Source organism: Leiobunum rupestre, chromosome 9 (assembly GCF_980474605.1).
Source record: "Leiobunum rupestre chromosome 9, qqLeiRupe1.1.hap1, whole genome shotgun sequence".
Classification (NCBI taxonomy): domain Eukaryota; kingdom Metazoa; phylum Arthropoda; class Arachnida; order Opiliones; family Sclerosomatidae; genus Leiobunum; species Leiobunum rupestre.
In genome coordinates, this window is record NC_143392.1 from 43,951,048 (window position 1) to 43,966,563 (window position 15,516).

At 35.3% G+C, this 15,516-nt stretch overlaps 1 protein-coding gene across 5 annotated transcripts in view; it reads right to left on the minus strand.

The window, feature by feature from the left end:
- Window positions 1-15,516, minus strand: part of LOC149928504 (calpain-11-like) — a 74,621-nt gene that overhangs the window by 27,448 nt on the left and 31,657 nt on the right. Inside the window, exon 1 of one of the 5 annotated variants that reach the window (XM_090159596.1) lies at window positions 10,111-10,128. The exons of the other annotated variants lie outside the window; for them this stretch is intronic. Coding sequence (XP_090015722.1) covers window positions 10,111-10,122 — 12 coding nt within the window. The 5' untranslated portion in view covers window positions 10,123-10,128. Of the gene's footprint in view, window positions 1-10,110; window positions 10,129-15,516 lie in introns of those variants that run through there. 5 annotated transcript variants of the gene reach the window in all.

Consider the following 15,516-nt stretch of genomic DNA (forward strand, 5'->3'; position numbering starts at 1 on the left):
TGAACGCCACCTATACATATATTTATGAAGGGAATAGAACCATTACCTGGCAAAGTGAGGGTATTTTCAGGTAGAAGTACAAACTAAACACTGGCCTCGTGGCTGTAATTCGCAGCGCGTGGAGGCATCCGTGCATGTCAGAGGGAACATCGAAATGCCGACGGAGAAAAAACAAAATGGGAAAAAATGTACCACACATGGCTACGGATCAAGATTTCCCCTCCAATGAAACCTTTAATGGAAAAGCGCAAATCGTGATTTTTTACTTTTTTAATCATTTTTATTCCGGGTAGTGCGTAATAGAGATGGTAGAGGGGGCTGAATACAGTTCCGTTTTGGTGCGCGATTAAAAAAAATGAACGTGCGGAAAAGAATACGATATTAGAGGCCTTTATTTCCTCTCGTATGGACGGTATTTAACGCAGCCATGTGCGAAATACACATCAACTACCTATTTAGATTACAGAGAACGTAAGAATGTACCTTCCAGGCTCGCTAACCTGGTCTGATATCTAAGAAACGGACCATTGTCAGGGCCGGACTTAGAGATGCTGGGCCCCTAGGCCTATAAGGAGTCTGCCCCTCCCCCCCCCCCTTTAGAAATATAGCATAGTGTATATAGTGAGTCACGTAGTGGCAAACGCGTGTAGTTCATAGACAGCTCGATTTTTGTCTGCTAAGCGGACGATTTGCCTTAATAAAAATACAAAGCGTCTGCTAAGCAGATGAAAGTCCAGCAGTTTATGAGCTTCTCACGTTTGCCGCTACGTGGCTTTATATTATTATATAAACTGAAATAGCAAACTATCTGATGTAAAAATATTATTTTTATAAATTATGTTCATTGAAATAGCGTACAAACCCAACCGACATAATCCTTTATAGGAGCCCACTAGCCCAAGCCTTTAAAATTAACCTGGTAGGTGACACACACCTACACAACTCTCATAGCTACGGTTACATTACAAGATAAAAACGTTTCGAACCGTTTAGAAACAAATCGAAACGGGTTGAGTGAAATTCTTGATGTTACTTTTAACCTACGTATTTTAGTAGAGTTTAACCCTAAAATTGCTCTTATTTTTACCCTTCGCGTACCCAAATTGATTTTGCAAAAAAACTTTTTATTATTATTTGCGAGTATATTTTACACCTAACCAAAGATAATTTAAACTCGTACCTAGATTCGAAATCACTCTCTCGCGCGTTGCCGATAGCGTTTACCCACTTCTCATTGGAACTCAGAAAAATTCGCTCCATAGAGTAGTATCGCTCTGTAGCTTTGGACTATGGCCGCCATTTTGCGGGCAGTTTTTTATCTATAGGAAAAAGCATGGGTGACGTTGACGATATTACTCTATTGTTGGCGCCTTACCGCAACCGATGGAGCCCGATTTTTCTGAGGTCACGGGCCGGAAAAGGGTAAACGCTTCGTAACAAAACCGTCAATGGGAAAGCTCTCAGTATTCGAATCTAGGGTACGAGTTTAAATTATCTTTGAGACTTTGACCTAACCTAAGGTTATAAAAATTTCATCAAAAACGTGTGAATTTAGTTATTAGAATTTCGGATAACACAATAATTAATTATTAAATCTTTTATAATAATTTAGTGACGATAACCAGTCATGCTAATAGAGTAATGGCAGTTCTACGTCACACAACGTCACCAATGCTTTTTCCTATACATAAAAAATTCGCGCCACAATGGCGGCCATGGCCAAAGCTACGGAGTGATACTACTCTATAGCGACTACGGTAGAGCTTAGAAGACATTGGGATGTTTACTACTAACACCCAGTCACTCACAAGCGTATATTTTAATTTTATTAGATAAAAAATAACTTACTTTCGATTTCTTGCACCCACTAATCACCAGCGATTAACCAAGGAGGATAGGAAGGGAGGCGAAGTAGGAGGGATGAACGCGCCAGCATCCTTGTAAGAAGTTTAGCGCGCGCTCGGCGGGAAAATTTCGGAAAAATGGCGGCAAGATTGTAGCCGCTACGTTACGTGTTGCCGCCATTTTTCCGAAATTTTCCCGCCGAGCGCGCGCTAAGCTTCTTACAAGGATACTGGGGCGTTAATCCCACCTACTTCGCCTCCCTTCCTATCCTCCTTGGATTAACGAACCGTACGGCGCAAAAACTAATAGTTTTTAAATACCCTCTAAATCAAGAAATAAAGAGAGGCTTCCGTTTAAATTAGCGACGAATACCGGGCTACCTTTCTTTCACGAGCTGCAGTTACTCTGATCCCTGGAACTAGGCTGTGCCTGAATTTCCCTAATTCAGCATATTACTAAATAAAAGCTCTTAACAAACGCGGACTAAATATGCGATAGTTTTGCAATATTGCGATTTAAGGCTACGACCGTTAACTGCCAGGTAGAAAATTGGTTAATTTAAATTACGATTGCTATTATGGATTCATGCTTTCGTTTACGGTAATTACGAATTCACTAGAGGGCCCCTTCCAAGGATGGGCCCCTAGGCCTAGGCCTAGGTGGGCCCTGGCGGAAATACGGCCCTGACCATTGTAGACTGATTTCTAGTTCATGTTAAATTTAATTACTTATTTCATTTAATTAATCAAAATAGTTTATGGATTAAGTATTGTGTGAAGAAAAATTGATTTAACTTAAAAAGTCCATGACCGATGATTGATGAATTTAATTATTTAATTAATTTCATTAATCATACATAGCATATTAATTAGTAAATTAAAAATTTAGTAGACAAAATGTTTCAATTTCGGTTCAAATTTAAATAGCGATTTTCAGAACTTCTTGGTTCCTTAACCAGGTCAACTCGTACTTTCTCGGTAACCTAAGTACCATCTTGAGTACATAGTAATCTTTCCCTCAATATTGGCTTTCCTGGCATGCACTGACGATTTCGTATTATATCCGATTTTGGTCCTCTCATCTCTGATAACATCTGTTCAAGAGAGTGGTTTTACGCATGCTCGATTTCGAAAGGTTGTATCCGCGTATTTCTTTCTGTGGTGCACGGACGCGAGTGAGAGTTGTTACTGGTTGAAAACAAGATGTTTCTTACGTTTACCTATAAGGTTTGATTTAGGTTTTAGTGTTGGATAATTCTAGTTGGTTATTTTTATCCGATTAACTGTAGTAAAATATTCGAAATAATTTTGAATTAAATTAGTTTTAAAAAGTTTTCTTTTAAATTTTACGCAATATAACTTAGAGATTGACCGATTTTCTTTAAGTTTGAAATAAAAATTAACTAAAATTGTTCAAATGCATTTTATTAACTACGAAAATTCAAAACTAAAAACTAAAAATTTTTTACTTTTTATTTTATTTTAAAGCATAATATTCTAAAATAATAAAAAAAATTAAAAATATAGAATTAAAAACATAACATATTATGTTAATAATAATAAGCTAGCCCAAGTCATCTATTGCCTTTCATTCGAGTGGCCGGAGTAGATGGCGTAGGAGTGTGGTGGCAAGTCCTTCACTTACTATTACCGTTAACCACAACAAGTTTTTATGGAAAGGGTAAGCCGAAGAGCTTGGGGAAAACCCCTTAGACCAGAGAGGAGAGAACTTGCAAACTCTACGCAGAAGGATCGGTTCTGAGTTTTCACCCACAAACTGGAATCGAACCCGGCTCCTCTTACCGCGAGGCGAAAGTGCCAACCACACCACCACCCCACGTATATAATACGCGTGATATATTACACCTTATATATTATTTAATTACGTAGCTTTACAAAAATATTTTAATATTTTATTAAAAATAGCTACTATAGAATATAATGCTTTAAGTTTAATTTCAATTGTAAATGAAAACCAAATGTTTTGGTTTTTGCAAACGAAAGTTCCACAAATATAATTTATAACACAACGTTTTATATATATGCCTATATATTTTTTTTTAGTATTTCAGTCTACAAAAACGCGGAACGATAAAACTAAAATATAAAATGAGCCCAACCTTTTTATCAAACGTGTTAATCTTGAGGGCCTTTATAAGAGATCTGGAAAAACTGATTATTTTTGTCCCCAACGTGTCGAAAGGTTGACTCATACAATCAGCCCAACGCCCCGCTAAATGGAAGTTCTCGAATTAGAGACTAAAAAACCAGATCAGTGGTACACTTTTGATTAATCGAATTTATATCAATTCTAATGTCTTTTCCTATTAAAAAATCAATGATAGAAACGTTCTGCATTTCCAATTAAATGAGATTTAACGTGGGTTAAGTTTTACCTACTTGACTGCGAAAGACAAGCAAGTCTAGATACGTGATTTTTGAAAGAAAATTTTAAATAACAGTTTTCAAAGTTAGACTGACTCAGTAATACATTTTTACATAGTTAACCTCTTTTTTTAGTGTATTTCCATTACTAGATTATTTTCACAAAAAGGGTTTTTAAGATTTACGAGACTTTCGTACTCACAAGGAGACGACCCGAGGTGTAACGCACCGATTTGGTTCAAACCCGGGCTTCATGTAACTTGAAACACCCTGAAGGGAAATGTCTCCATAGGCAACCGTTTTGCCAAAGTAACCAAATATGTTTTTGACAATACAAAATGGAAATTTTCCTATTGAATATAACATGGGAATCTGACTAAATGTAAGGGTACCCCTGTAAAGATTTTAATCAACTTCGAACTTTTTCATTATTTTCTTATTTATATTTTCTATTTTTAGCATTTTCAAAAAATAACATTTTTTTACAGAGCGTACCCTTAATATTAGTCAGATTCCCATGTTATTTTCTATGGAAAAATTTCCATTTTGTGTTGTAAAAAACATTTTAGGTTGCCATGGCAAAACGGTTGCCTATGGAGACATTTCCCTTTTAGGGTGTTTCAAGTTACATGAAGGTCTACCAAACCCCCGAGTTTGAACCAAATCGGTGCGTTACACCTCGGGTCGTCTCCTTGTCAGTGTTTTACGTAATGGATCTATTGTATTAAAAAATTATTTAAAAATTAGGGTGGAACTACATTTAGACTTGGTTTATTTTCTTCCAAACATTTGATTCGATGTTATCATTACGTCGTACCATTTGTTTGGAGTAAACATCTATTAGTCTGGACACATTCAGGGACGTTACGTATATACAAACATCATACTAAATGTCTGTAGCTTTCACGTGACGTCATCAGCTTTCCTACTTCACGTCCACTGCTACCAAAAACCGAAGGTCACTCAAGTCCAGGTTGATGGAAAACATGTTGAATATCGGAAAAATATGACAAAAAGTAGCCAATAGTAGACAATAAATAATTTTGCTCGTAGAAAAGTTAAGACCTTTTAATTCAATTTTAACTAATTTAATTAAAAATTATTAATTTTAGAATAGTAAAATTTTACTTCAATGGTGGTGCCTTGGGTATTAGCCAGCTGATTATTATTATTATTATTATTATTATTATTAATTTTAAAAGTGTTTAACTGACAAGTTTTTATACAGAAAAAAAAGTTTGAATTGAATTATTATAATTAGAATATAACCAAAAATACTGGGAAAATAATTAGTTGAAATATAATGACTTAAATCTTTCACTATCTATTTCTTTCGAATAAAAATACATTTTCTACTAATTTCTACATTATCCATGCCGGAAATTTCCAATATTTTTCGAACTATTTGCCACCTGGAATTGTCCACTTCGGAACACTACCTATCGAGACATGGACACCATCTTGAACAAATTTATGGTTACACCTACCTCTATGTGTTTATTCTATACTAAAACTGTCAATAGGAAATTATATATATATACACTCGGAATGCCTAGTAATCCATTGAATGCGTTTGGACAAATGGGCGGAATTTAAACTACGCGTATTTTTAAAATCTTTCTCTGGCGCGAACCAAAATCTCGGCCGCAAACCACGCCCGTTTCCACGATAATCATAAGGGCACCATAGTCTTCTTTAGACATTCCAAGTGTATAGATATATAATTTCCAGTGGAACTCTTTATTTTGAAATAATCCATTAGCTAAAACTAAAATGAAAACTTGCACAGTTTTGATATTTTTAGACTATTAACATAAAACTTGACGATTTAGTTGCGAGTAGAAAACCGTTGGAGGTAAAACACTAGACAAAAATGAGCTCCCGCTGGCAACGCAATGATTCGAAAACCGAAATGGAAATATGTTACGAATGCGACCACAGTTTCCTGTCGTTAAACTTCAGACGTTTTCTGTAAACGCGTGCGTTTATAAAGAGTTCTGGGTTTCGGCCGTAGATAAAACTCCCTCTTGTGGTATCGCGGGGAATTAAAATTCGGAAAACATGAAAAGGGAGAGATAAGAGGAGAGTTTAAAGTTATTTTTCTTAGAAGAGACAATCAAAGGAAACTTTCTAATGAATATTAATGCGATGTAGGTTTTTAATTTAATACCCACTCAGGACTATTTTTAACCGTTGTAATCTGGGTAGCTAGATCGAACCTAGTCGGTATTATATAATCGGAATTATATGGTCGGAAGTTTAGGGTTGGTATTATAGGGTCGGTATTATATGGTCGGTATTTTAGAGTCGGTATTATATGGTCGGTATTATCTGGTCCGTTTTATATTGTCGGTATTATATGGTCGGTGTTATAGGGTCGTTGTTATATGGTCTAAGATATTCTGATTCTAGGATACACATAACTAACCTGTATAAAATTTACTCCATATTTTAGAATTTTCAAAAAAAATACAATATTTTTTGCACTTACAATGTTAGCCAGCGACATTTTATAAGGTATTTGGAAAACTTTCTGTAAAAAATATGTACTTAGTAAATTTTCCATCATTCAAAATTTATGAAAGTGCCTAAAAACAATTCACAAAAGAATATTATACCAATTAAAAAAATCAACTAATTAAAAGCTCAATTAACACATGTTCACGTCCGCTTGGTTAACTTTCGCGGAAAACTCAATTATGCACCTTAATTATTTTCCAATAACTGGAGATTTAGATTTTCAATAAAAAAAAACTACAAAAAGAGCCGAATTTAACGCTAATCTAACTCCCAAATTGGCGCTTTCTATTTAGTGTCAAAGACCTTCGATTTCAAACACCAAAACATCATTTCGATTCGACAACTTAAAATCCGACCGTAACAGTACGCGATTTAATTTATCCCCTTAATTAACCCATCTCGTGAAAAGAGGAAAAAACTATCCAGTAAATATTGTTTACTGTATAGAGAGATCTAACAGATACCGGTTTGTCAATCGCCGCTACCAATACGGGAAAACGCGGGTACGGGGGTGAAGTCTACCTTGTTTTCGCCTATAGCGAAGAACCACGCCAAAAGCCCTAGACATAATGACAACTTAAAAACGTTAAAAACAGACGGATTTCTGGAGAATATCATTTTCCCACTTTTTCACAGTCCAATGAATTCAGACTCACCTTGAACCAAATGACCCGTCAAAGAGAAAGTAGTCAACGATAACGCTCCGAAAAGATGACTCAAAACCAACGACGACGATGGTTTAGACGGTACTAAACTTGAAAACGACTTTCCATTCTCAATACACGGGCTCGCGAAGCATCAACCGTCCACTACTCGAAACACGACCGAACTAATACTGTTCTTTAAATACATCCTACGTTTTTTCAAGTTTGCTGGCGATGGGAAAAAAAGTTAAATTGAAGTATTCCTGTTCATAGATAAATACAAGTTTTTCTTAAACTGGCTAATGGAGAGTACTTAATGGGTACTGGTTCGGGAACAACCGCCGCGGGTAGAGAAGGGTCCTGTATGATATATGGTGTTGCCAGAGAAAATTAGGGGCGGCTTCTTAACCTGTCATAACGCTAATTTGATTTTTTCTCCAAAGGGGGCGTGTATTCCAATGCTTATTTAAACGCTATTTAAGTCAACAATGGGGTGATTTCGCTTAATGGATTAACGCGACTAAGACATACGCCATTGCAAACGAAAGGTTTTCTAAAAGAAACGTATAAATTATACAGTAATAAGGCTATTAATTAAACTTACATGTTTATGCTGGATCAACGTATTTCGCATTTTTTTCCACCAGTTTTAACAGAAGCTAGTTACATTCAAAACAAATCGTACCACGTGTTCGCAGATTTTTCTATTTAAGAGATTTTTCGCAGGCTATCACCGTCAAGAATTATTTGGCAATTTTTTTTCGAAAGCGACAAGTCTGATTTAATTATGTGAAAGGAAGATTTCAACGATCACTTAAAGGGGAACGGTCAAGCCATAGCCGTGTATGGCGACCAATGGCTCTATTTATAAACCAAAGTTAATTTTTCAGCGAGATTGCGAAAAGGCGGTTCGTCAAACAAAAAGTGACCCAACAACCACACCACCGTCTTCTTCTTAAAGGGGAACTGTCAAGCTTTAACCAGTTAGATAGCCCTATAGCCCGTTAAAAACTAAAATTTATGGCGAAAACCACATAAAAAATACTAAGTGGTTAATTTTTAATAAAATAAAGAAATTTCGGGAAATTGAAAAGCGCGCGTACGCTGCGACACCTGGTGAGAAACCGGTGAGACAGGTAAACAACATAAAAGCGGGCGCTGCTGAAAAATTTGTTATACGAGACCTAAGCCTAAATTGCGCGATTTTAAAAGTTAGGATAATTCGCAAATCGCTCACTAAAGTGCTGCTGGCGCTGGCGATACACCTTAAGATGGCGGCGAAAATTCAAATGGCGTTATTTTGCATTTCAACTTTTTGGGCCAAAAGCTATTTTTTCAAGACAAAAAAAGGTACGTGTAAGTATATTGAACGTCTTGTTGATCTTTTGATATGCAAATAAGGCGATATTTGGAAAAGCTTGGCCGTTCCCCTTTAAGCATAAGCATTTCACTACGTATAGGGTGAGGTTCTTATTTATATGTCATACTTAGTAAATAGATTTCAAATGAATAATACTAGCGTTATAGAGAAATTATTATTTTACTGATTCTCAACTTACTAAAGTCATATGAAATTGTATAGCAGTTTTATATACAATAAGCAAACATTTTGGATATCACTTATTTTCAAAAGCATGCTCAGTTAATTATTTTTATAGAAAAAGCAAAAAACTTCAAGATTAAAGAAAGCTTTTCGTAAAGCATCATTTCTGCCAAAAATACTTCTACCTGGAGATTTTAATCCTTTAAGCCTCTTTCGAGAAAACCTGTGGAGACTTAAGGCTAGTAATTAAATTCACGTCATTTTTTTGGTTAAATAAAAGGATTTAGCTAAAAAAACTAGAAAAATAAAGTGGGGTGGCGGAGTGGTTAGCACTTTCGCCTCGCAGCAAGAGGAGCCGGGTTCGATCCCAGCTTGTGGCACTGGGTGAAAACTCGGAACTACTCCTTCTACGTTGAGTTTGCAAGTTCTCTCCCCACTGGTTTAAGGGGTTTTCCCCCGAGTTCTTCGGTTTCCCCTTCCGTAAAAACTTGTTGAGGTTAACGGTAATAGTTAGTGTAGGGAGCTGTTTCCTCGAACGCGTGGCATGCAGGGCTTGCCACCACCCTCCTACGCATTGTAACCCGGCCACCTGAATTAATGGCTTCAAAAGTCGCTTGACGACTTAGGCCTAAGTTGGTGCCTTGGGTATTAGCCTAGCTGATTATTAGTTGTTTGGAAATAGAATAGTTTTTACGGCGAAATTATTTTTAATTATTAGTTTTTAATTTAAAAAGTATTAAATATCACCGTAGATTTAAACAAAAATATAATAATAATAATAATATATAAAAATATCCCAAAAATTAACGCAAAAAGTTCGTTATCTATGGCAATTTTTAATATAAACTAAACTTTTCCCAAAGTCCTTGTAAATCAATTCACAAAAACATTATGGTCATAAACTTTTGAAAGAGAAAAAAAAATGAAATTTAACTTTAAAAGTACAAGGTGATCACGACCGTCTTCACAAATTGCTAATAGGTGAGGGAGCACGCTTTCAAAGCGAAAAAGCATTAAATTTTATACGTATATTTTGCCTTTCGTATAGGAAATTCAGCTCGCAGGCCTGGCGAGAACAAGCTCTCTAAATTCAACCATTCAAATTCAAGTCATTTCCACACAACGCACCACTCTGGCTGCGGTTCTAGCGCGCAACAAAAAAACTATTTTGTACCTGTGGTGCCATCTTAGTCGAAACGATTACATTCTGGGTAAACTGATAATTTATTGTTGTATCTGTAAAAGAATTCGCTATTGGCCACTATTTCTGTGACTTCATTGGAACCTTACGTCATCCAAGGGGATAAAATAAACTGCAGGTTTTAGTAAACCATTAATAAAGATAATAAGGAGGTTTAGAAAAAAAAACACATTGATATAATTCATTTGCTGCTCTAGAGCACTCAAGTGCACTCGAGATTCAATTAACCTCACGATCGGTGTGAGATCAATGACGATGGAGGCGAACTGGGAACGAATCACGAGCAATCAAATGGAAAAAGCTATTATTGCGCTTTCCTCCTCGTTATTTCTATGTGTTTTCTGGTGGTATTAACCTAATGCGTTGAGCTCCAACTGGTTATCCCTCGAGTTCTTCGGTTTCCTCTTTTCCATAAAAACTTGTGGAGGTTAACGGTAGTAGTGAGCGTAGGGAGCTGTTGGCTCGCGTGGCATGAAGGGCTTGCCTTCGCATTGTAACCCGGTCACCCGAATTAAAGGTATTAAAAGTCACTAGATGATTTGAGCCTAAAGTGGTGTCTCGCGTAGTAGCCTAGCTTATTCAGGGTTCATACAATATTTCAAAAACCATTTTCCCTGATATTTCCAGGTTTTCCAGAGTAGTTTTGAATATTTTCCAGGTGTACTTTTTAAAACAATAGGGGTCTCTAAAATGTTAAAAGCATTACTGTTACACTTTCTAATATAATATAGTCAAGATTGAACGTATGAATTCAATACTAAGTAATAATTTCTGTAATACTAAAACCAATTGCACATAATTAGGAGTTCTCAAAATTATTTTCCCTGATTTCCCTGATTTTTCAGGAAAATTTTCATTTTCCCTGATATTTCCCAGACTTTTTTGCTTTAAATAAATTACACTGATATTTCCAGGTTTTCACTGATTTCCATGTTTGTATGAACCCTGTTATTATTATTATATGTCACGATATTTAATTTCAATGTGAAATGTATTTAACATAACCATAAATAAGTCATTAACAATTTTAAATAACCAAATAAATGTTATGTAGATATTTTTTATCGCACGGGCTAAATGAAAAATGGCGTTGCCTAAAAACAATTTACGCGTCGTAAAATTTTCAGGTACGCCGCTCGTATATTTAACCCTTGGCCAGCTTATTTCCCAGACGTTCGAAAGGCGGGGAGGAAAATCTCGTTTGGGCATAAAGCGCGCCGGCGTAGTAATATTACGTCGAGACCGAAACGGGACAGGGGCAATTGACCCCTGAACTATATATCTATCTCATCTCGGCGAAAGGCGGGAAAAAGTAGTGGGGCGTTTGCTCGAGCATTTATAGCGAGCTAGGCCTTTGCTCGTCACAATGCAATCTAGCCTAGGATAGCATCCCTCGCTGTGTGCATTGTATTATGATATATGTTTAAAACATGAACTTCCTCACAATGCCTACTTTCTCTCGGCCGGTTTCCTCCGCCGCTTCTATCAACAGCCACATGCAAAATACGTGCCCTTCCCCTTTCTAGTACAAAAGTCCCAGTCTAAATATTAAACTTTGTAAGTTATAATACCAAATATCTGCGTACAATTCCGGCAAAAAAAGATTTACAATATCCAATAAAAGGCAGCAAAAAATTTGGATATTTTTCATTCGCCATGCAAAATTTACTTAATATATACACTTGTATTCAAAAGTGAAATCGTAACAAAGGGATACGGTTAGATCCAAGTGCGTGTTCAACGTAAAAATGTAATGGTATATTTGCTTGGAATAGCTGTTTACCAGATCCCAAAAATCAAATTATACTTTCCAAGGCCAGAACATGCAATTATCGTACTCTTGAAAATTGGTTCTAGATACTATTTTCGAGGGGCAGGTCACTTCCATTTTGGGTGCGTCTTAATCATAGTAAAATGATTTAATCAGGATAATCATTATTAAATCAGGGTGATCAAGATTAAAAATTTTAATCGAGATTATAAAATCTAATCACGATTTAATCAATCTAATCACAATTTAAACGTGATTTAATTATTCTAATCATGATCTAATCTTTTTATTCAGGATTTAATCATTTTAATCAGATTTTATCATTTCAATCATGATCTAATCTTTTTAATCATGATTTAATCATTTTAACATGATTAAATCAGATTTAAACATTCTAAACATGATTTAAAGTGATGTAATCAACATAATCGTGATTAAATAGAATTTAAGCAAAATAATCACGGTTAAATTGGATTTAATCTTTGTAGGGGTGCGTCGTTAATCAAGGAAGTGACCTGTTCCTCGACTATTTTTGACAGCATATTGGTAATAAACTTGGTTTATTATATTTATCAGGTATTAAGATTTTTAATAATGGTTTAATTAAGTTGGGCCTAATGAAAAAAGGCATTAAAAGATATGTATATATAAAGTACAGTCTGACGAGGTTAAGTGGGGTGGTTAGAACTTTCGCCTGGCAGCAAGAGGGTGAACACTCTAAATAAGTTCGAAAGTTCCCTCCCCCACTGGTTAAAAGGGGTTTTCAATCGCGACCTTCGGTTTCCCCTTCCATAAAAACTTGTTGAGGTTTACGGTAATAGTGAGTGTAGGGAGCTGTTGGCTCGCGTGGCATGAAGGGCTTTCCACCACCCTCCTACGCGTTGAAACCGGCCACCTGAATTGAACGCATCAAAAGTCGCTAGGTGACTTGGGCCTAAAGTGGTGCCAAGGGTATTAGCCGAGCTGATTTTTAAATATTATCGATAAAACCAAAATATCTTGAAAATATCGCACTACACAGTATTTCGTTGTCGTACGGCAAAACTCGCCTCTAAAATATCAATGTGTACGATCATTATCGTACATATGGCAACACTGCTATACATGCGCTTAATTTGGATGTTCGATAATTGTCCGCTAAAGGTTTAAAGGATCACAAAATCGTTTGAAAAATTCGGAGCAAATTTCAGGTATCTCCTACCCGTCTGCTCTGTGACTCAGACATTCTCTCATCAAGAAACGTGTTTATGTAGCCCCACCCTTAAATGAAAACCATTCAGCGGCCTTTTAACGCAACTAGCGCCACTTACCACTAACAGTGACTAGCTTCTGTTAAACCTGGTGGTCGAAATGTGACATACCATAAATACCCACTTCCTACTCCACTTTTTCACTAATAGTAATAGTTAATACAATATAGTTAAAACGATTTAAAATAATTTTCATGTTGTAGTTCACTATTCAATTAAAATTTATAATAAGTATTGGTTTAATACATAACGAAAATAAGTAGATACAAATTCCAAATTTGGATCCAGCCGGAATGCAATTCTGTTTCGATCAAATAATTTTGATCAAATCTGAATAAAGTGGACTTTCATACATAGTAATGGGATCAAATATTCGTATTGGCTACTATTTCTGTGACGTAATCCAAGGGGATAAAATAAACTTGCGTTAATTGTAAGCCATTAATAAAGTTAATAAGCAAGTTAAGAAAGAAAAGTCAGAGAGATAATGTATGGGATTGTAGACGTAGTTTTTACAATCACCGTGTCTGTCTGTCTGTGGGTCTGTCTGTCTGGGCTGCGAACGCGTACGCATTTTCGGGGCAAAGTGTAATCACTGCGTTCTTAGTTTCTTGGAATTAGGGAAAAGCTTTTTAAAATAGGGCATCACTAAGTCATTGGGTGTAGTATACATTTTTTTCAATTTGCGTTAGTATCGGGCGGGATCTGAACCCGAGCCCTCCTGCACGACCGGTGAGCGTACTACCATAGAATTACGGATACATGTTAAGCTTCCATTTGAATGCAATTCTGTTTGGATCAAATAATTTTGATTAAATCTGAGTCGAATTGGTATCTGCCCATTTTTGGGTATAATTTTGAAATAAAATTTGTTCAGGCTTTTTGGAAAGGGAGATTTGGCCATGACCCTCATTTTGATTTAATTTTCTGTCTATGACCTAAATGACTGATTCTCTCGTAAATTATATACTGTTCAAACAAAATATTAAATTAAAAGATAAGGTACGGTTTAATTTTTTTCTCCAAATTTCTAACTTAGGTTCTGTAGCCGTGGATAAATCGTGAGTCGGAAGTTTTAGGAACTACACTAGGGTCGTAAAAAACAACGTTAAACGCTCTTCTTCCGAAATTTCTCCAGGAAGATTGTAAAGTTCGTGTTATCTCTTTTAAGGAGACAGACACACGCTCAGGAACAGGGCGCCACCAAAATTACGAACCTATCTAAAGTGGCAAACCCCACGACGAAACTTTCAAATATATATTTTTTAAGGTCACAAAAATAAATTAAATAGTCTTTGTTATGACTTACAAAATAAAAGGAAAATATTATCGATAAGATTCGATACTCAAATTATAAAAAAGTACACCCTTTTGTATGTAAATTTCCAAATTTCCACAGCCACACCTGAGGTTATACATATTTTTAGGAATAAATTTACCCGTTATATTTTTAATATTTAAACTCCTACGTTTATCGGTTTTGAGAAAATTATTATCCTGGGTTTTCTCAAATTTATTTTTTAAATATCCTTTGACGTCAATCTTTTCATTATTAAAGAGTTTAAGAACTTGCCGCAAAACGCGTGGGGCTACTTACGGGTAGGCTTAAGAAGTTAAGAATTGTACTAATAATACTGAAACTCATTCACAGACGTCCCTGAGTCCGTTATACTATTCGTGAATAGAAATAGTTTTTCGCGGGTTTAATGATTTAATAATATTTAAATTGCGTTTTGGGCCAAACAATTCAAGGTCTTATTAGATTGCCACAAAAAATATTTAACGTTATAGTTTATACTATATACTCGAGTGAAGAATTGAAATGTGGGTATTATTAAACAAGGTGTTATTCACGCGGAGACGTTCGCACTCTTATTCCATGAAATTCTTGATAACACTCGTTGTATTTAAATATTTTGAATATAACTTTGATTATAATATTAATAACAAAATAGGGGCGCTGGAAAAAAATGTCAATGTCAAAACTGGAAATATAAATTTTTAATATTCTGTTTTATAATTTTCTCTAGCATGAAAGTACATAAAATTAATCGTTGGATTCACATTTCGATTAATTAATTTGTTTGAGTTAAACAAGGTTGGCACTTCAAATCAATCGATTTTTTTATTTAAATCGGTTATTTTATTTTAATTTATTTTTTATTTTATTGAATTTAGTAATTTTTATACAATTAAAGACTCTTTTCCTGTATAATTAACGGTTATTTTACTTTTATCAGTTAGCTAATCTGGAATTAAATGAAATCTGAATTAAATTGAATTATTATTTAATAATTTAGTTTGCTCAAAATTTATATGTATTTAAATTTTTTAAGAACCTATTTTTTGCCATTTTTT